At 46.6% G+C, this 20,104-nt stretch overlaps 1 protein-coding gene across 2 annotated transcripts; it reads right to left on the bottom strand.

The window, feature by feature from the left end:
• Positions 1 to 13,481: 13,481 nt before the first annotated feature.
• Positions 13,482 to 16,204, bottom strand: LOC128267825 (uncharacterized). 2 transcript variants are annotated; one of them, XM_053004762.1, is made up of 5 exons: positions 16,164 to 16,204; positions 15,917 to 16,089; positions 14,313 to 14,411; positions 14,146 to 14,223; positions 13,482 to 14,019 (listed from the first exon to the last, which is right to left on the bottom strand). In XM_053004762.1, the coding sequence occupies exons 2-5, from the start codon at positions 15,935 to 15,937 to the stop codon at positions 13,840 to 13,842; spliced, it is 378 nt and encodes a 125-aa protein (XP_052860722.1). In that variant the 5' UTR covers positions 15,938 to 16,089; positions 16,164 to 16,204; the 3' UTR covers positions 13,482 to 13,839. The 2 variants fall into 2 exon arrangements, with proteins under 2 accessions (XP_052860722.1, XP_052860721.1); XM_053004761.1 differs by having other exon boundaries at positions 15,917 to 16,204.
• Positions 16,205 to 20,104: the final 3,900 nt, after the last annotated feature.

Here is a 20,104-nt window from a genome sequence, read left to right as displayed (position 1 = left end):
CCGTACATCGTGTAGAAAATGCCACAATACGTGGTTCGGATCTTGGTTGGAGACCTCTTTCTATGCTATCGCGCAGCGGCAGGCCGGGGCAAGATAACTGCCAGCCGTATTCTCATGTGACCGTGCAGGCCTCGGCACGGCGTCTTTTAAACTCGTTTCATGAATTTCGCTGCGGAAAGGGAAAATGAAAGCTGTCCTAACCACGTCGAACTCAGCGTCGACATGAATAATGGTGTCAGCACTCCGCACGGTATCAGAATGCTTTGCGCCCTTGCTGACTATGAATTCAAATCGTGTAAGTGCGGCGCGCAATTTTGTTTGAATCACTTACGGATGGCGAAGGCGAAGTTCTTGGCGATTAACCCACATTCTCGTGCCATTTCCATGTCACCAGGGTTTCAATATAATTATTTTCTCGAGACGGCTCACCATGGGCGATGAACGTAATGTAAATATTTGGCGACTGTCTCCAACTGCAATCAGACGATTAAATGATGTTTTCTGTTCGTTAAAGACTGGTACTGCTAGAGCGGCCACTGCAGCCGCTCGCTGCCGGCGGAGTCAACGTTTCAACAAAGTCATCCTGAGATGCTCAGCAAACACATGTCCTCATGCTTCTGAAGACAATCGTGAGTGACACTAGAGACAGTTTGCAGAGCGTTTATGTGCATGTCCATCATCTAAGGGTCCAGGCAGCAACGAAAATGATGTCAGGACCCTCGGCCCGGCACTAGGATGTGTGCATTTATCAAAATTTAAATTTTCTTGAATAATGAATATTGAATTAAAACGCTCTGACATCGGGAAGTGCAATACAAGTTCAATGCTGATGGGGCTTCTAACTCCAAGACAAAAGGAACACCGGCTCGGAGTACATTGATTCAATATTTTATGCTCCAGTAACGAACCTAGTGTTTCTTGTACTGGGTTCTGAACGGCTCGCCAATCGTGACACTCGCCACATCAATTTTGTCGTCACATGTTCCGTATCTTTAACATACATTTAGCTGAAGCCACTGAAAAAGTCAAGAATGCTTTCAGAATTCCATCGTCGTGGCCTTGGTCTACGCAAAAACCTCGGATCTTAGGACCGGCCATGTCCCCAAAGATTCTCTTGCCTAGACGTAATAGCACATTGCTGCCCTCCCCGTCGACGCATCTTGGAGTGGAGGTTAGTTTTTATTTCTTACGTTTATAAATGTCCACAACGAATGGTGTTCATTACTTATGTAGGTAATTCCGTTGAGTACTACCGGTTGCCGGAAGCGAAATCCGGAACCTACTTTATTGCCCGCTTCCGACGCTGTCTGGCCACTGGGTCTTTATTTTTCCACGTGCATGTCGTCCGTGTGGTTTCTTTGCCATTTCCGGGTGGCACACTTTGTAATCGCTGGTCGACCTGTCTACCGACGAGAGCAACGAATGCATAAACATCGTTTGTTTATTAGACTTTGGAACAGTTCAGAACCAACCCAGTGTCCTGCAGCTCCGCTTCAACGGATCGTGGTGTGTGCTGTGGCCGATTATGCTCGACGGCTAGAACGATCGCCACGTACATTGTCTGTTGCTTTCTTTTTGATCCCGCCCATTCGTGCCAGCATTTCCGGTGCATTGGGAGGGGGTTTGGCGACGACTTTATAATGTAAGACATGTACCGATTTTTGCTCTTCACTTTTGCACTTTTACAATTTAAGGCAGCCAGAAGACATTAAACAAAAATGTTGTGTGATTTATTTAAGTACAGACGCAAAACTAATTCGCTACGCATTTTTGTTTTTGTTTTCTATGTTTTTTTGGATAATTTTATGGCATGCGCTTTATCATAATACTCGTTGTAAACACATTCCTCTTGGCGCATGTAGCGGAACGTTTATTGATATAATTCCACCTTGAAGCTTCTAATCCTATAACGAGCGCCTCTTTGATCCCTTCCAAGAGGCGTCGCTTACGCCAGCACACATTAGAAAGAGGTGGATCAATCGCGTGTACACGTCGACAGTCTCTCAATGATTTATCGGATTTGCGCCAAACATAATCTTCAATCTATTCGCAAACAGTAATTTCACGCCGCAAGCCGCAGCACCCATTGTTCACGCATCGCGCGCCAACAGAAGGATTTTATTGAAATTCAAGCAGATTACAGGATACCGAAGTGATCAGGCGTAACGCGTTGACACGCATATCCTCGATGATGAGTATCCTGCTGGAGTTCGAGAAACCTGAATACAGCCAGAACACACGTCGGCGGCCACAGGAAGTAACGTGACTCACATGACAAGCATTCGCTTCCAGTTAGCTTTTAGCGACTGGGAACCAAGTTGTAGTTGAGCCGTAGAGCCGACAACGGGATAGGCTTTGGAGGAAGCGCAACTCCTACACAGATAACAGTTACGGAGTAGAACTGAGGAATGGGAACGTAAAGGGCGCACACTTTAGTTAGGGGCGACGGTGCTAACTTTGTCATTCATGCAAAGCTTCATGTTTCAACGAACTTTCATCTCGGTATGGGAACCAATAGGTTCTGTTCGGTGGGTGTCGTCGCTTTAGACCAGAGTGTTCCATTACTCAATTCTAAACGGGCATTCCAGGCAACCCCAAAAATCGTCGACGGTGGAACGGAAAGACCAAAGTTCGTCACAAAGTCAGATACAAACTCACACACGTCCGCTTGAACACTCCGTTAAACGCAGAACGGTTCGAGAAACTTGAGGCCATCATAAGACCGCATAACGAACTTCGTAGACGTGTAACCACCGGGAAAGTTGAGACAGTTTTCTTCAACTATCTTCTCCGGCGCCTTCACGTTGCTCCGCGTCCGAGTTTAGTGCTTCGTTCGTTTCAAGTACATTCGAATAGCCTGGTCACTTCCCGTTTGGTTTTTCATATGTTCACTCCTCGAACATGCGATCCGAAACCACCATTATCACCCGATGGCCGATCACAGCGAAACCATGGAATGCACTAGGGTGAGAAGAATTTCAAGATTGGGAAGAAATCACGGCAATGACCCACTTGTAAGGCAAGCAAATAAATTTCCTGCCCAGTTCGCACGCTCCGCCGATCGTAGGAAGCCGTCGGACAAGTAGCCTACTTATCAGCAGACGTGGCTCGTTGGAAACTGCTTCAAATGGCTTCACAAGAAGGCGGTTCACTGACAGTACAGGCCTTCGACCAGCGCGGCAAAGCAGCGAGGCAAAGGAAACATTATGAAATCGTTAAAATAAATTAAAGTTACGAGAGATCATCATAACTGGCCACTTAAAAGTTGGACCAACGTGAGTGCCCGCTGAGGACTTATAAAGCACACAGTGAGATTATGTCAAGAAAAAGGATCCGAGTTGGCCGTTAATTCTGATGGTTTTACGGGTTTTACAGCACATCAGCAAGCGGCCAGAAGGATGCCTCAGGTGTGCCGTGTACATGGTTGTGCAGCTGAAGACTGATCCCGGCAAGCCGCGAAAACACGGTTCGTGACTCAAGCTTCCAGCGCGCCGTACTATGGCCAGAACTTGTACGGTTTCCGGTATGTGCATGCTGTGTCGAAACTATACGGCGATGCCATCATCACCGGAACTTCTCTACCAGGAACAGAACTCATTAAAGTTTATCCCTTTTTCTGCGTTCATCGCCGCTCTGCACCTGTAGCCTGTAGGTTTTGAAGAAACATTGTAAAACAAGAACAGAGCCGCCAGCCCCATATGAGATAAACTTTTAAAATTAAGCACGTGGCGAACTTGGGCGTTTCCAGAAAGGCATCTTCGTTCAAAGACCATGATTCAAGGTGCTTCTTGTAAGTACAAAGATACTCCCACTCTCTTCAAAGGCTCAAGTTTTCGCAATGCCTGACATTTAACGAACAACGCGATTCGTAAGAAGAACATCCCTAGCCGGGCTACCCCGACGGGCGAAAATTGCATTATTTAAGCATTGCTAATGGCATTTTAATTAACTCAAAAGTAAAACATGTGCTTAGTTCCAATCATCTGCTTCAGCACGGAAACCCGGAATGGCTAAGAAAAAGCAGCAATCTGGCTCTTTTCACGCTTCAACCGACCCACATTTGGCTGGCATGTATACAACTGTGGTGCCTAGTAAATTTGACTTTTGCGTGCCTTTCGGCAATGCCGTTAGCAGCACTTTGATGGAACGGTCACGGTCTATAGCAGGAACGCTGCTGGCATTAGTTTCCTCAATCCTCGCAAAGCGTTGTTCCTGCAGGCCGTTCAAAGTCCCGTGAGAATTTGTAAGTCTAAAGAAATAGCACACTGTGGCATTCCCAACAGCATATTGCCAACATACACGAGACCGAGCGTTCTTCCGACGCTTTGTCACAAATCATTCGCACCATTTAGTGTGTTATGTTTATAAATGAATACGCCGACCCTGAGCTGAGAGTAAGTTCCCTGGGCCAGTAATTTTATCAATTCAAAAACCCAAACAATCTACCGCATGCTATGGACCTGGCAATGCGTAACCAACATATAATAGTAACGCACGCTCTCCAAGTCCTTTCAAGGAGGACCGACTGATACTCCTGATGCTTCTGTTCCACGAAACCGGTAACGCCATTGGACTGTTTGTCGCAAAACAAATCGCATCGCAACGAAATCCAATTCTGTCGCTCGTCGCAGGCTCATGCTCAATGGGTCCAATTGAATCAATCGTCAATTTAGTTTTCTCCGGTGCACTTCACACACACACGAGACGACCGAGCACATCCAAGAATAACAATTTGGCCCCCGGGACTTGGCCCCCGCACACGGAGCCGACCCAATCGTGCCAACGTATGTGAAATGAAATCGTCACGTTCCGCTCACGCTCAGACCCGTGCCGAGCACGAGGTGCGAAACGTCTGAACCTGCTCGATTATCGAACCGTCGGCAGGCATGCCAAGGGACTACGGCTCCCGACGTGACCTGTACAGGGTAAACACCCTTTTGGCTGTTGAATGGAATTTCCCACAAGTGGTGAAGAAAACATTTCTGGCGTTGCCCAGGGCCAGCTTTTTCGCTTCTGCAGTCTACAGGTCAACATTCGACTTTCGATCCCAGTGTGGAGCATAGAACCGGTCCGTGGCCCATCAGTGATGGCAGTGGTGTTTAAACGTTCATTCCTAGTCTATCCCGGCTGGTTAGCATCTTGGTTGTTGGACTAGCTATGAGTAGTAGATGGGCAAATCGGCTTACAAATACGCTTTGAGCAGCAAACTTATTAACTCCCGCGTTGGCCAGTCCTGAAAGAGGCACACCGATGGAAGTTTGATGTGCACGGTGCTGCTGCTGACCGATTCAGTTCGTTACCGAGCGAATCCCGGGAGACGGATGGAGTAGATAAAATCAGCATTGAACTATTTGCTTTGTCTTACGTAAAGTGTAGCCAATTAGAGGGCGAGTTCCAGAGTAGTGTGTTAAAGTGAGGTGAAAAAACACACTCCTATCCTGTTGCACCATATGCTCGGGATACAGTTACACCGGACGCCTGGCATGGAGCGTCCAAAACTGGCAGTCAGGATGATGCTTTATCTCGAACCCGTCGTTGGCAACAAACTTCCGTCCAGACCGGTGCAAACTTTCCAAACAACAGCTCTCGTGCCAAACCCCTCAGAAACCCCTTGGCGTTGGCCCACTGCAAAGCAGCTAAACAACAGAACACAGACTTGCAGGACCTTTCTGGAGGATGCAGCTTAGTTTGCGCAAAGAATTCTGAGGAAAACTTGTGCACCTTTTTGCCTTCTTTCTTCAATGGTTGGCAGTGTCATGGTGGTGCTTGCATGGCATACAAAAGAAGTTGGTGGCCACGACCTACAACCAACCCCACCAGCACCACCAGCAGATCCGGGCAAACACAATTACGAGCTGTAAAGGTGAGGGCACTCTGCGGTGAAAGTTTGACAGTTGCCACCGCTGACGTTCATTTCCCGGCCGTGCGTGCGTGCGGCTGTGCCGCTTTTCCTTGCGAAACTCTTCCCCAAAACGCAAGGGCAACAAAGGCCCTACATCCCAAGGTGTGTGGTTGGTGTTGTTTTCCAAAACATTCAGCTTTATTCTTCATTCTCGCAGCACCGATCAATAAAACGGAAGCCAAGCAATAAATTAAAGCACCGAAGACTGTTTTCGTGTGTGCTTAAAATAAATGGCTGGCCGTTGGAAAGTATATGTAAAAATTGAGCAGCTTCAGCAATGTTATTTTTTGTTGATTGAATTTCACCATTTATCAGTAACAATCCACAAAAGTTTGAAATGTTTTGATGCACCGTATAAGTTTATAGTCCCGCACGAATGTTTGTTATACGATCTTTGGATAACACCGTACATATTCGAGATCACTCCAGCACCAATCCGTCAATTTGAACGCATTCGCCATCGTTCGAAGGCACAAGGAGTTTGTTTGGTCCAGTGCCATATGCATACTGATTACGGGCGATACCGGGTTTATTCCCTATAGCATCTCAGCATCGTTATCGGAAAACAAATAGCCGTAAAACAACAAGAAACCAGAAGCGGATCGCGGCACCCGCAGGCATACGGTTCAGGTGCACCGGGTGGCCCACAAATAATGGCCGCAATTTACGGCCACCGTTAAATTAGGCACATTCTACGGAGGCGCACAAAAATCAACTGCCCATTTTATGTGCCCAGTCTCGCAGCCGGTGGGCGATGGACGATAACGAAGAAGAAAGCCAATAAAACCGTACATAGAGTGTTACTAATAAAGATTTTGCGTAGGGCGAAGCACGACGAATGTTGCCCAAAAACTGGGCCGAACCCGCCAGAGGCGGTTGGGCGTTCCTTCTAATCGAGAAATTAAACAACGGTTGCCGCTATCTCTGTGTACAGTCGAGGAATGTTGTCCTTCTGTGGAGGGACTTTAAAAATTATTACCTCTACCATATGGTTGTCCACTGACACGGCCGGGTCAATATATTCCAACCGAAAGGCTTTTACAAAATTAAACTTTCCACCACTTGTGTAAAATATGTTTCTTCGCAGACGTGTTGGATCTCTGCTTAATTCACTTAAAAATGGCCGGATTTCAGAATCCCGACACCGTTGGCCGCTTTAATCTGTGGTATAAATTTTACCCATCTCACGTGATTCTCCAATTTATGACCCTCAGACGTTTACAAGGCTGCTTGCGTAAGCTGCTGCGGATCGGTTTGGCTTCGTTTGACGATTTTACGATCGAATCCGTGTCCGCACGCCTATCGCACGCGAAGGATAACGATCAGTTTGTATCCCCAAAACCTTAAACTCAGAGAAACAACGCGCGAACCAACGATATTGTGCTTTCAAAGGAAAAATAAATGGATATTTGGGCTCCGGAACCCAAAAAATGTACAGCAGAATCTTGTTAAACCATTCGTGGTTTTATGCACACATATAAAAAGTAACATACGGGCAGCTGGTAGACTTACATCGGCGGCGCATTATGCTGCGTCCGAAGTTGTCACACACTGGGTGACGAACGTGAGCGTTAACAGCTTTTGCATGTCACTTGTTTGATTAACCACCGCCGTGCGCCATGACCCTCCGAGAGGCCGTACTTTGGGCTGCTTTCGCGATGTTTTCTTTGCACCGTTCAGTTTTTCCAACGGAAACCGACAATGTGCAGCACTATTGAATGTGTTTTGTTGTATATTTTTATTTATCACCGCGAAATTTCTATGAAAAACAAAAATTATGCACCGAAATCCACACCGTGTTCCACTCGGTTCGTATGGTATTTTTATCACACGTCGCCAAGCTTTCGCTAAAAATAAAACAGAGTGCGTCGATAGAAGCTATAAATAGTATCACACGCTTCCGCCACTCAATTGAAATTGTCATCGCTCGCCGGAAATGAACCACCCGTCTTCCCGCCGATCGTAGCACTCAAATTAATCCTCGTTCCATCAGTGCCCATCGGTTGTTTCTAGAAGACGCCAAATTTACAACCAACCACCGATTCGTACAGCCGGGCCATCGAATCCACGAGACATGTGATAATTTTATTTTTAGGACCTACTTAAGAAGTTCCGTCCCCTTCTCGCGTCTTCCAGACGACCGGGGCGAAGTGGCGAAGCTGATAGATGATTCAATTTTGAATACCAGATATACCAGGCGCCTCCATCAGCGCTCGGTTTAATAACGAAACGGAAAGTAGGTGGCGATAAAGCAGAATTTAAAAAAAACTGGAGAGCCACCCTCTGAAACTTTGCTCTTTCGATCGATTGTGCACCCCGCGAACCATGTGAGGTGGCAAAATCACGGAATATATACACTGAAAATCCTAGGCAGAGGCTGGGAAAAATCTAATCTTCACAAACCATCCGATCGTAAAAAGTCAACCCTCGTAAGCGCCACTGAACCGTGCGACGAATGATGCCCTATGACACAATTCACAAACACATACATTTGATCACCAACACCACGGTTCGGTCGGAAAGGGACACTGTTCAACTAGATGATGGAAGATTCGACAAAATCATCAGCCAGGATCCCGACCTTCAGCCATTCGGGCGACACTTGGGTGTAGTAAGCTACCGGTAACCCCGTTCAGCAATCATGTTCGATTTTTATAAGCTCTTTTTGCATTACATCCGCCGCCGCCATCGGTAATACAGCATCCGATCGATAGGTCCACCTATTCGTGTCCTTCGCCCGGACACCGTGACTCCTCGGTTGAGGATCACGCTAAATCAACACTATTTAAAATCACTTAACGACGATGGATTGGCGCTCGATTGATTTCACGACACGTTGTCGAGGTTCACCACTGGCTCATCCCTCCGGTACAAGTAACAATGTTGAATAAATTTACCACAAACATCGCGTTTCCGAGAATCGCGGCAAAGTTTGGTTTTCTTATTCACACATTATCTGGAGTTTCGAATCACTTTACTGAGACCAATACACAACAACGACTTCGACGGCGATAACGACGGACAACGAACGGCGCAAATGCGGACGGTCTGCAATTCGCGTCCTGTCGCTAAGAAGTTCACCGAAATACTGAAGCAGGCGAGACATCCTTCCACGGCACGAAGCTTCCATTGCTGAGACGATCCTCGCCCGGCTAGCTTGTGAGTGAGCGCCGCTCGGACCGCTGAGCTTTCAGGCGCGAGCGCGGACGATTCTCTCGCCTACACGTGCACGTGCTCTTCCAGTGAGTAGCTCAGACAACAATCCAAGTGTGCATTGAATGCGAGAAAGAGATAATGTGTGCGAGTTTCAGTCAGTGAGGTGCGGTTTGTTTCCGTTCTATTTTTAGCATTCGGGATGTGAGAAATGGAAAAAAGGCTACGTCCTGCCCAAAGCACTTTGAAAGCTCGCCAATAAGTGCAGCGCTCACGTGGAATGCTCAGATGAGTGTTCAACAAGCCCGAAAGAAAGTGTAAGTGGAACACAGCCAGCTGTGACCTTTTCATTTACGGTTTCGGCCCAGCGAGTGCCCTGCGTGGGGTGGCACGGGAGCAATGAACGCCCGAAAAGACGGTGGCCATTGCCAGGATATGTTTTGCTTTTGAGCCAACCTACCGAGGACCACGTGAGATCGTGTGAGGATCCAGGTGAAGCACTCCGAGTCTCCGAGTGTTACTGCACCTCTTCGAGTTCTTGGAAAGTGCTCGCATTCTAACAAAAGCTAGATTGAACTACTACCGTCACCTGAATTAATACCACTGGTAACATTAAAATATATGAAGTGCCGCTTTACTGCAACATACAACGCCCATTACAAAAGGCACATTGTCATTGGTGGTAAACATAGAACATCCCGTTTTGCGAGACCGTGCAATCAGGATGAAGTATACGCCATTAATCTGTTTGCGGAGCGGTGGAATGCCATTAATTTGCTTCATCAAGCTTTATGCTCGTCGTTGCCGAGCATCATCGCGAGTAACCCGGCCAGGGCTCATTCCCCTCCATTTACTGGGCCAGCAGCCAGTTTTAATGGCATGATTTATAACCGCTGTTCAATAAAATGTGCTCCCCAGTAGAGCCGGCCCCCGATCGGTGGCGTTTGCCGCAGTAAAATCGGCCAAATTACTGAAGCGTTTGCATCCCTAATTAGTGGCTCGTGAAACATTCGGACGACTTACAACAATCTACGCCAGATTCACTGCACTTACACGTCTTTGTAATGGCAATGTTTCGGGAAACGTGAAGCATTTGGAAGATGTTAATTTTTGGTTTGCGATAAGAAACGAACGTAGCCGAGAAATGTCTAGGGGAAATAAGGTCAAGGAAATGCACATCGACAGTTTAAACAAAAGAAAAATGTATTTTTCAACGTCATGTCGTCAGTGTATCGTCATTAACGCTGGGAAGATTAATATTTACTGCAAACAAGAGCGATGCATGCGCATTGATACGTTTTTACAATTAAACAAATCAATATTCTGGTGCAATGCAGCAACTGCACTCGACAGTTACTGCCTCGTAACGTTCACTGGCCACAAGATAGCAATTAATTCGCCGGTGTGCAGGTGACGCGTTAATGAATTTTCCTTGCAAATCCGGTCTTTGATGCTCGCAAGCGTGCAGATGAAAATGAATTACTTTTCTGTGAAGGACTGCTCACAGGCCGATGGCCACTTTAAAAGCTGTCATTCAAAGTCATCACGGGGCACAGATTATTATCGATCGGGCACAGATTTTTTTAAATGCAGTATTTATGTTCAAAAGAATGTGTAGTCCTTTGTCATATGACGTCGACAATAGATGGATACTCGCAAGGTTACTGTAATTCACGCCTGATACATGCCACGATATGATCCTGTAAATTGTTTCAGTTATTAAACGTGGGTTATCGTAATTATCTTCTGTTTGACCTGCAAAGAAACACGTTTTTGGACTCATGACCTATTTCTCAAAGGGGCTTTTGGAAAGACCCCGAAAGTCAACGATGCTAACGGTTCCGACACCGTACAACGTACGTTTAAAGAGCCACTTGCTCAAGGTCTTCCCATAACGCTAGTCACTTCGTATAGAGCATAGCGTGAATCTAGTCTCTGTCTGTCCGTTCACGGACATTATATGCTAGACTTAATTGCGCGCCACTCGATTGCCATTGTCTGATAATGGGCAATCTTTATTATATCCTTCGTCTGCCTGCTGGAAACGAGCACTTCAGCAGCATAAGATGGGTTGCATAATCACAATATAAGCTAGTCTCTATGCCGCGCCTGGTCGGGCGTTTCACAAAATATTTATTGACTAGAGGTTTTGTTATGGATTGTTCGTTTTCTCGTTCGTTAACCCAACCAAAATACAAATCCTTGATAGATTCCTTACCCATGTATTGGACTACGGATACGTTTCCAAGCCCATAAATTAATCCAAGCGTCATCAAATTAAATTTCTCTCTCAACTTCACTGATAACAATCGATCGCCGTAAACACTTCTAATCGCTAACCATGCTGTGCTATGTAAAGAGTGCGCTGTAATGGTTCCGTTTGCTAGTAAATTGAGTTTACAAAGCTGCATTATGGTATCGGTTCCCAGTTTAATTAAAACGCATCATATTTTATCGCCAGTTGACCTTTTCTACCCTCAAAATGCCCATGCTGAGTAATTTGAAACACGTTTTCAAGATTTCATTGTTTAGTTAGAAAATGGCTTATTTTCATCAATATTCAGTGGTGTTACTGAAAGGTAGTTATTTTCGAAACTGTGTCCGAAAGCGTTGACTGCAAGGGCCTTTGGTTAGGATATCCGTTGAAAACCGGAGCACTGCGTCATACTCCACCATCGGACGCGTTGTACAATTAAACGAAACCACTGGACATAGAGTGCAGCCGCAGCTGCTGGCAGCGGCTAGTTTCCTCGGTAAACGAAACCAATTCCGAACCGAATATTTCAATTTTATTGGAAAGCAACTTGTTGGCTGTCGGTTCAATAAAAGCCCCGACACCGACCGGTTTTGGGGCGCGAACCATCTGCTATCCTGCAACGAGTGTGTGTTGACCGGGGCTTCTTTGGCAACACCGGAAAGCGAGGTCCACTCATGAATGAACGAACCATTAACGCTTTGACCACCGCTCTTTGCACGCGGCGCGCCGAAGCAATATGTTTTGTTTGAGTTTTTTCGACTTTTCACCTATCGCATCCGACACCACAATACATTTTCAATGGCTTAATTGCACCGTTTGAACCGGGCGGTTAGTGACCACAAAATGAAGTCAAATCAATGGCGTTACACAGATGAATCCGTTGCCACTTTGTGCCAAGTGCAACCATTATCGATAACCTTCTACTCAATAACGATTGTTCATTGATTGTGCGATTAACAGACGCACAATGCGAGCGTGATTAGAATCATACCTGAGTTACGTAGCGTTTACCGACCGACTGGAACAGTCTTTAAAATTAGAAAAAAAAGTCTTCAAACTCACAAAATGATGCTCCAGTGGAACACATTATAGTGGCGGGAATTGTGGCGTTGTTTTGGCCCCTCTGGAACGGCAACAAACGAAACAATGATCCTGCACTCGCTGCCCTCCATTCTGGGGTGGAATCGGTGCACTTGCGACTCTTTGCTGTATTGTTGTTTGCTTCGCTTCAGTAGGTCCTTGTTCCGTCAGTCCTCGCGAGCCCTCTGCGCCTCTCTTATGAGCCACGCTGCTTCGGCTTCGAATGCGGGCATTTAATGTTTTGCATGCGAGCAGCACCCCCGAAGGGAGAAATAACCCTTTTCATCCCATCACTTCGCCGTCATTAGCCGGTAACTACATGTCGTTGAGTTATTTCAATTGCATTCTGCTCGCCCGCTGCAAGAGAGACGAGTGCACGAAGGTGGCTTGCGATTTGTGCCCACCGCGGGGTGGCACATGGTGCATATGCACTCTGGCTCACAACGGAATGCCACCAAGCCCACCCATAAGCCAGGTTAACCACAAAGCGCTGGTTATCCACTCGTTGAAACGGCGGCGTGCGAAAAGCGGCATTGGTGCCGCGGGGAGGCCAACGCTTTCCTTGCACGCTCGCTGCTGATGGTTGGACGCAACAAGCGGAAAAGCATTTTTTTCTCCATTTGCACGACCTTCGACCATCATTATCCGCGCTCGTCAGCGGTTTCGGACGGACCGCCCGCCGCGGAAACCGCTGGCCGCCGGCGGGTTGAACGGTTCGATGCACTTGATGTAATTTTGTTTATGCCGCGCTATGCTGTTGAGCGAAACCCATGATACAATGTGCAACATACTGGTGTTGGCCATCAAACGCATTTCGCTTGTCTGGTGCAGGCCCGCAGCTAAAACTGGCAGTATCTCGCTCTGGTTGCTGGTTTGCTGCTTTCGGAATTAGTGCTTCCACTCCAACATGCAGTAGAATTTATTTCAATTTGCTACGTCGCGAATGCAAACATAAATTAAGATATGAGTAATATTTATGCAGGCCAGCGAGTGAACAATAAATATTTAATCGTGCGAACGAACAGAAGAGCGACTTGTACGATCTCAGTTTGAAACTCGTGCCATGAGCTAATGTTTCATTTTTATCTGGCGCTTTATTTTGTGCTTCGTACGGCTACAGGTTGATTAAGAATCTACATAAAATTGTCCATTAAAGCTCTGTATTCAGCTAATAATTGCAGAGTCATCTACCGCATGTAATAACGAATGTATGTAAACTGTGCCATCGTCGTGCGTCGTGCGTCGTGACATGCCGTCGCTGTTGAAACGTCTCCTATCCTTGGCACAATTGGCGCCGCAAAAGCATTTTAAAAAGCCTTCTTGAAAAACAAAACATTTAAAATAACAGTGAAAAGGCACCTACCACGCTACAAAAAAAAATCTTCAAGAACACTATCATCGATCACAGATCCTTAATATTTACACCTATTCGCACCGAAAACGTTCATTAATTTTTATGATCCTTTGTTTTCTTCGCCTCATCGTCTTTCTCGTCGTCGACGTTGACGTTGATGTTGCGCAAGTTGCTCGAACGGGAGCGGAAGTAACTGCCGGAACCGGCCTGCTGCAAGTTTCCGGCGATGCTCTGCACCAGATCGTTCACAGCCTTCAGCGTTTGAATCGGAATCTGCGAGGCGATACATTGAAGGCAAATAGTAGGAAGTGGTAAGTGCGGTTAAAGGGCGCCTGTGTTGATCACAGGGAACAACAGTTTCGCACGTTGTCGACAGGGTGACAACCGAACCGTACGTACGTTGAAAATGTTGTCCAGTATGCTCGAGCGTGATTGGTTGATGTTTGCGGCATTCTGATTCACAATTTTACCGTCAGCCTGCCGGAAAAGTTCCAAATGAATTTAGCGTCACAAGCTTTCTGAGGCCAAAGCCTTTCAAGGGTTTCTATTGCAATTGCCACACTTACCAGGTCGTCCGTTTCAATGGCCGGATATGCGCTGATGGATGCAATCGAGAGCAGAGCGACAAGAACCGTCACCACAGCTCCATGTCGACTAAAACTTATCTGAAATAAAAATCAAATAAAAAACACATGTTTAATATGTTAATCAATTCACACATGGGCAGTGTCGTTGCTTGTACGCTGTTATAAAAAAAATGCCCATTAAAACTGGTCATCAACTTTCAGCAATTCCATAAACAAAATTAAATGACCATGAAAAGTACTGCACACCACAAGCGACCATGTGACTCTACAGTCGCTACTGAACAACGCGAACCTAGTGGCCATTTCTTCCATCCAATTGACTTTTGGTTAAACCACATTCAGCAGCTCGTGTCATTTGGGAAAATTAATTTCTCCTGCCCGGCCAGTGCGGTGTGAAGATCGTAAAAAAGTTTCTGTCAGTCCGTTCCGTCACACTGGTCACATGGTCGTGATTTTACTTTTCCCAAATTGCTCACTGCCGACTGCTGGTGCAGCGGCCATTCCTATCCTGCGAAGCTTGTCCCTTTTCACGCTACACTTCAGGCCACAAGCAAATGTGGCTACCCGGACATCGAGCGGTTTGCTCAATGTATCCTGACGTAAACATCCTTTTTGGGGTTTTATCGTGCTTTGTCTTTCCGCAACGCTCCACTGCTGGTAACCGCAAGAGAAAACTCGTAGGGAGAGTGGTCAATTTCTACCTTGAAATGGGAATGTGTGGCATTGCAAACCTACGCAGTTTCATTTGCAACGAACCGAAGGCCGAAAGTACATTCTGCACAAAAGTTTGAGCTGCAATGAATAACATTGCTCAATACCTGGAACGCGCGAAACAAACGGAAAAATTACGTTAATTACAGTTCTCGGAAATCCAGAACAACCACTGGAAAGTTCTGGACGATTCGCACAACCCAAACTGCAAATGAAAGGAAAACATTTTTCATTCATTCAGTAATTGACGAGAATATTTTGCTTTTCCATGTAATGTTAAACCCGCATAGCCAATTGAAGCCCGAAATGGCGGGCTATAAAAAGTACAATAGTTTGGAAATTGTTAATTTCAATAGAACCACAAGGAGTAGATGTCCTATGCCCACGTTTCGTCAATCTACTCATTTTCGTTACATCGATGAAACTTTTGACTACTCATTCATCTTCCTAAAGGCATATTTTTGACTCATTATCCGCGGCGTGTTTCTCTCTTATATCTATGTGTCATTCGTTTCATCAGATGGCCGTTAGGCGATAGCCATGCTCGATTTGTAATTCCATTGGACACACATGAAATGCTTTCGCGTGGCGCAAACTGGTCACTTCGAACGATCGCAGCACCCGATCGGCGCTTTGGGTGATGTTTCGTAACAGATCGCCATAGTCTGATCTCCGTTGGCTGGAGCGGAGCGGGTTTGACATTTGGCCATTAACTTATTGCATTCACTCGCGCGTGCATGGCCTACGCCATTGGAACCGATACACGGCTCAAACCGTGGACATATTAGTCAACTGAGACGGGTCTGAATTCATGCAAATAAATTAGCATCATTCGGTTGTATTGTAAAGTTGCGCCAACTTTGATCACTCACTTTTGCCGCTTGTTGAGCCATTCTGCACGTTTGATGTTTTGAAACTTTTGCAACGGGGCTCGGGCCACCGTGGGGGTTACTATTGATCACTCGACTATGGGACACACTGGGACAAAACGACAAGTGCAACGCACGAAAATTGAATGCACCGTCAAGTGACGAACTCTGTAACGCTTCAGTAGATCGACAGATAATTGGTGAAACACTTGAATGCGCAAACTGTGTCGGTTATGTTGCAACGGCTCACTTCGATCAAGTGGAGTGGAGTTTCGTCGCGTGGCGAGTGGCTCGGCGGCTTGTAAACGACTGCAGAAGGCCGCGGCACAGTGTGATCGTTAAATTTTAACCATCTTTGATCTCCACCTCTTTCGTCGAATGGCCGGGCTGCGGTGGCCCACCGGTGGGGTACTTGCGCCCCACCAGTGAATGTTCCACGAGCATACGAACGAATAGCTAAGGAAACGAGTGAGAGGCATTCGAACGATGCTTGAATCATTGGTGCCCACAGCATAACATTGAAGCCTTGTACAGGGCCAGGGTTTCCCCAGAACGACCAATCGGTCCAATTCTTGAAGCCAAACTGCGTCTTAAGATTGTGCTTTTGCACTACTTGGACATAAATTATTATTTAATGCCATTTAAATACTCTTAATACTAATATACTAAATATAAATTAACAATGTTCTCGAATTACCCTTGCAGAACTGTCTGCACCCTTTTTGGCAAGTGAATGGACGGTCGAACGGATCTGTCTCCATGCTGGGCGCATGGCTAAATGCAGTGGCGAGAAAGCGAGAGTGACGGCAAGACAAATCGTCGACAGAAGCGGGTTTTGTTCCAAGACCCAAGCAAAGCGTCGTTGCCGGTAAGGCCGCCACCGGCGTTCACCGCAGTCCAGTTTATTGCAAACATGACTCTCCCCAAAAACGGGTTATGGATCGCGGTGTTAACATATTAAGTGGTTCTAGCGCACCGAGATGGTGGTCGCTTGCGGCTGCTACTAAGGGAGTTCAAGCCGTATAATTAAACCACACAGCACGGCTAGTGAAGCATTGGCTGAATGGAATATGCAGCCACTGAGTGTTTAACTTCTAAGGAAATTCAGTGGCCAGTTGCCAGATGCAGCAAACTTGACCTTGCCCTGATAAGACCGGTTAAACATAGGGTTCCTCTTTAATTGACCGAGAGGTTTTCGCATCGCGGATTGGAAAAACAATCTAAACAAATTGAGCACATCTTCTGATTGTTTTTCTGGTTACCCTCGTCGTGGCATAGTTCTCACGTTGCATGAGCACATGAGATTAGATGTTGAGTATGACCTACGTTTTTAATGAACCCTTTTCACGCGCTTTTCTCAAGCATAAACCCATGTAAAGGTCACGCGCGGTTTGATGAGAATGCTTTTGTGAGCATAAAATTAACCGGTGCGGCTGTTATGGGTGAGCAGGGTTTTTCGTACCCTTGCCCTTTACCGTACTGCACACACGTTACGATAATGAATCTTTGTTATTTTTTTGGATGGAGCTTAATTTTTGGTCTTTAAAGTGTACCGATGCGATGAAATGGTGTTAGTTCGTTGTAAACTAATTACTAGCTTAGCAGCGCTCGGAATCGTGCCTTTGACGAGCTGGTGCAACGGTTTCGGGCAGGGCTGCACGTATTCTTTCTTTCGCAACCGTCTGCTTCCTCTCGAAGTGGTCAGTTGGCCAAAACCTGCTCGTGTCATGCAACGAAAAACTAATTTCGACACTATTACACAGCCGTTTAGTGTTTGTGTACTTGGGTATGTCATCAACCGCGTGGGTTGCAGCTCCTCTGTCGGTTTACAGCGCCACGAAAAGACCAACTTTTGGGCGCAATAATGCAATATGCTCCGCGATAAACAGTTTCGCTCCCTAATTTAAGTTATTGACAAACGAGCAATTAAGCATCGTTTGTCGGTGCGGTTCGCAGTTGATCTAAATTGCTTGGTCAAAAAAGTAAAACAGAATTCTGAAGTTAAATTGCGTTTCCAAAACTAGCCAAAGTTCACAATGAAAACTAGGGACAAATTGAAACGGTTTAAATTCCCGGCAAACCACTGGAAACACTCCTGACCTTGCTCTGCTGTTCGTTACTGCATTTTGGTACTGTTGGTGTCCATCAATCTGTATCGATCATCGTACCAATACCCTCCGAAACCTCTAGTCCTCCGACGCCTGAACAGTATTCCGCATCATTAACCAATGCAAAGTGAAAACCACAGAGCATAGCTGAAGCGACACACGAACACCATTACAGCGAACCGGTAGGTTCTCAATTACTACGGTCAGACGAACCAAACCGGCCAGTGCTGGCCCCTTCCCCTCCCCGCTTGTGTCCATCCTAGATACTACTCCGTAGTGATTAAAGGGACCGGTGGCTGTTACAAAGTTCTAGCCGCGGTTTGGCTGCTCCCGTAATGGACGAACCTAATTAGCGTACGAACTATACCTTTCCAGCGTGAATGCGTTGGCGCGACGAAAGGTTCGCCACACCGCGGCCATACCAGGGCTCGACCGCAGCGCGTATTACTTGCCTTAGCAATGCAGTTTGTTATCAGATTATCTCGATTAAAGCTCCATCGCTGGTTCGCGAACCCCTTCGAGGCTACTTCAGGTAATTACCCATATCGAGTTGACGGGCTGTCGGTTGCGAACAGCCACTAGAAGATCTATCGGCCGACAGTGGCCTGAGAGCTGCGAGTTTGCGGGAAGACGCCCTAGAAGGCACCGCGAAAGGATAAACTTTGTTGGCACGGTAGCATCTTTGGGTTTCTTCGTTTCCACGTTGCCTGTCGAGTCGCGCCATTGCGGTTCCGGATACGCCGCCCTTGTGCTCGCGATGGCGACCTGCAGTAAGTTGTGCATCGTGATCAAAGAAACTAGTTGAATGTGTGTTCTTAACAGTCACTACAAGTAACAGAGTACCTTCGTGATAAGTTTCAACCAGAGAAGATGCATGTTGCAGAGAGTACGAGAGCAGTTTTGAGGGTGCTAATGTTTAGCACAGTTTCAATTTGAGAGGCTTTATTACCGGAACTTGGCATGGCCACCCATTATGATGGGCTTTTGCCTCGAGCAAATAATTTTCTCTGAAACCTTTTCGTGTGTCACGAATGTTGAGCAAAAAGTTTGAAAACAGAGCAACACAAAACAGTGACTGCCAAGTGCCATAATTTCTTCTGACCATGCCAAACAGATTAGCCATTGGATGGATTACTTGGAACTCTTTCCACTGGCAACGTTTGGCTAGCCACGGGAAGACGAAAAACAACCCGGACAATCACGAACCCAATTAGCAGGCAATTTAACTCAATAATGCTTCGCCAGTCAGCCAGAAAAACAAATCAACTATCGATCGTGGCGTACACCCGGTGGAACGGCGAAAACCGTGCTGCCTGAAAGAAAACGGCGAAAGGATATTTTCAGGTTTTGTCAGCCACCCGCTATCGACCCGACGTGAACCACCTGTGGACCCGCGGCGCCGCAAGTTTGCAACAGAGAAAGTTAGAAAAACAGGGAGGTGTGCAAAATAATCGACCAAACGAGGGCACTGGCGGTAATGTTGCTTGAAGTGTCTCCACGTGCTTTGTCGCTGTTTTGTAAATTTGTTTTATAATGAACTTGATTTTATGGTAAAAAGGTTGAATTGGGCTGTAAAACGTAAGACCGGCAACAAAGTAACATGCTGAACAAATGAAACTTGCCAACAGATCGAGGCACAGGCGTCAAACTATCACCATGCCATCTGTCTGCGTAATGCAGTTCGATCGTTTCCACGTATATCATCATCGCTACTCAGTGGCTACGAATTCAATATGCAAACAAGCGAAAAAATGGCGCCGGCACCGTGGGCTACGCAGGCCCTGCTGGTTCGCAAATAAAATCCCAAACACCAGGGATTACGTGGAGCCCACGGGCATCCGGGCCGACTCACGGGCTGGTGCCGTGGAGACGGACGACTTTTACGGTGCGAACAGGATAACGGCAACGGGGGGCCATCGCACCGAACGGGTCCTAACGAATCCTTGGCCGAGGGATCGGTCCTGCTGATTGAAAACTGAGCCCCCTTGGCGACATAATTCGATAACTACCCCGGTTTTACTGCCAACTGCTGCCCGCTGGCAACAACAGCGCGCCGGCCGTTCCGAGAAAGCAGTCAAATCTC

Source organism: Anopheles cruzii, chromosome 2, assembly GCF_943734635.1.
Source record: "Anopheles cruzii chromosome 2, idAnoCruzAS_RS32_06, whole genome shotgun sequence".
Classification (NCBI taxonomy): Eukaryota; Metazoa; Arthropoda; class Insecta; order Diptera; family Culicidae; genus Anopheles; species Anopheles cruzii.
The sequence above is the reverse complement of the archived record's forward strand: the minus strand, read 5'-3'. Positions and strand labels throughout refer to the sequence as shown.

Bases quoted from the DNA above. Each gene is read 5' to 3' on its own strand.
- LOC128267825 (XM_053004761.1), bottom strand. From the start codon at position 15,937: ATGGCTCAACAAGCGGCAAAA. The intron at 14,224-14,312 runs GTAAGTGTGGCA...CTTTTCCGGCAG, and splicing joins CCATTGAAACGGACGACCTG to GCTGACGGTAAAATTGTGAA. The intron at 14,020-14,145 runs GTACGTACGGTT...ATCGCCTCGCAG, and splicing joins TACTGGACAACATTTTCAAC to ATTCCGATTCAAACGCTGAA.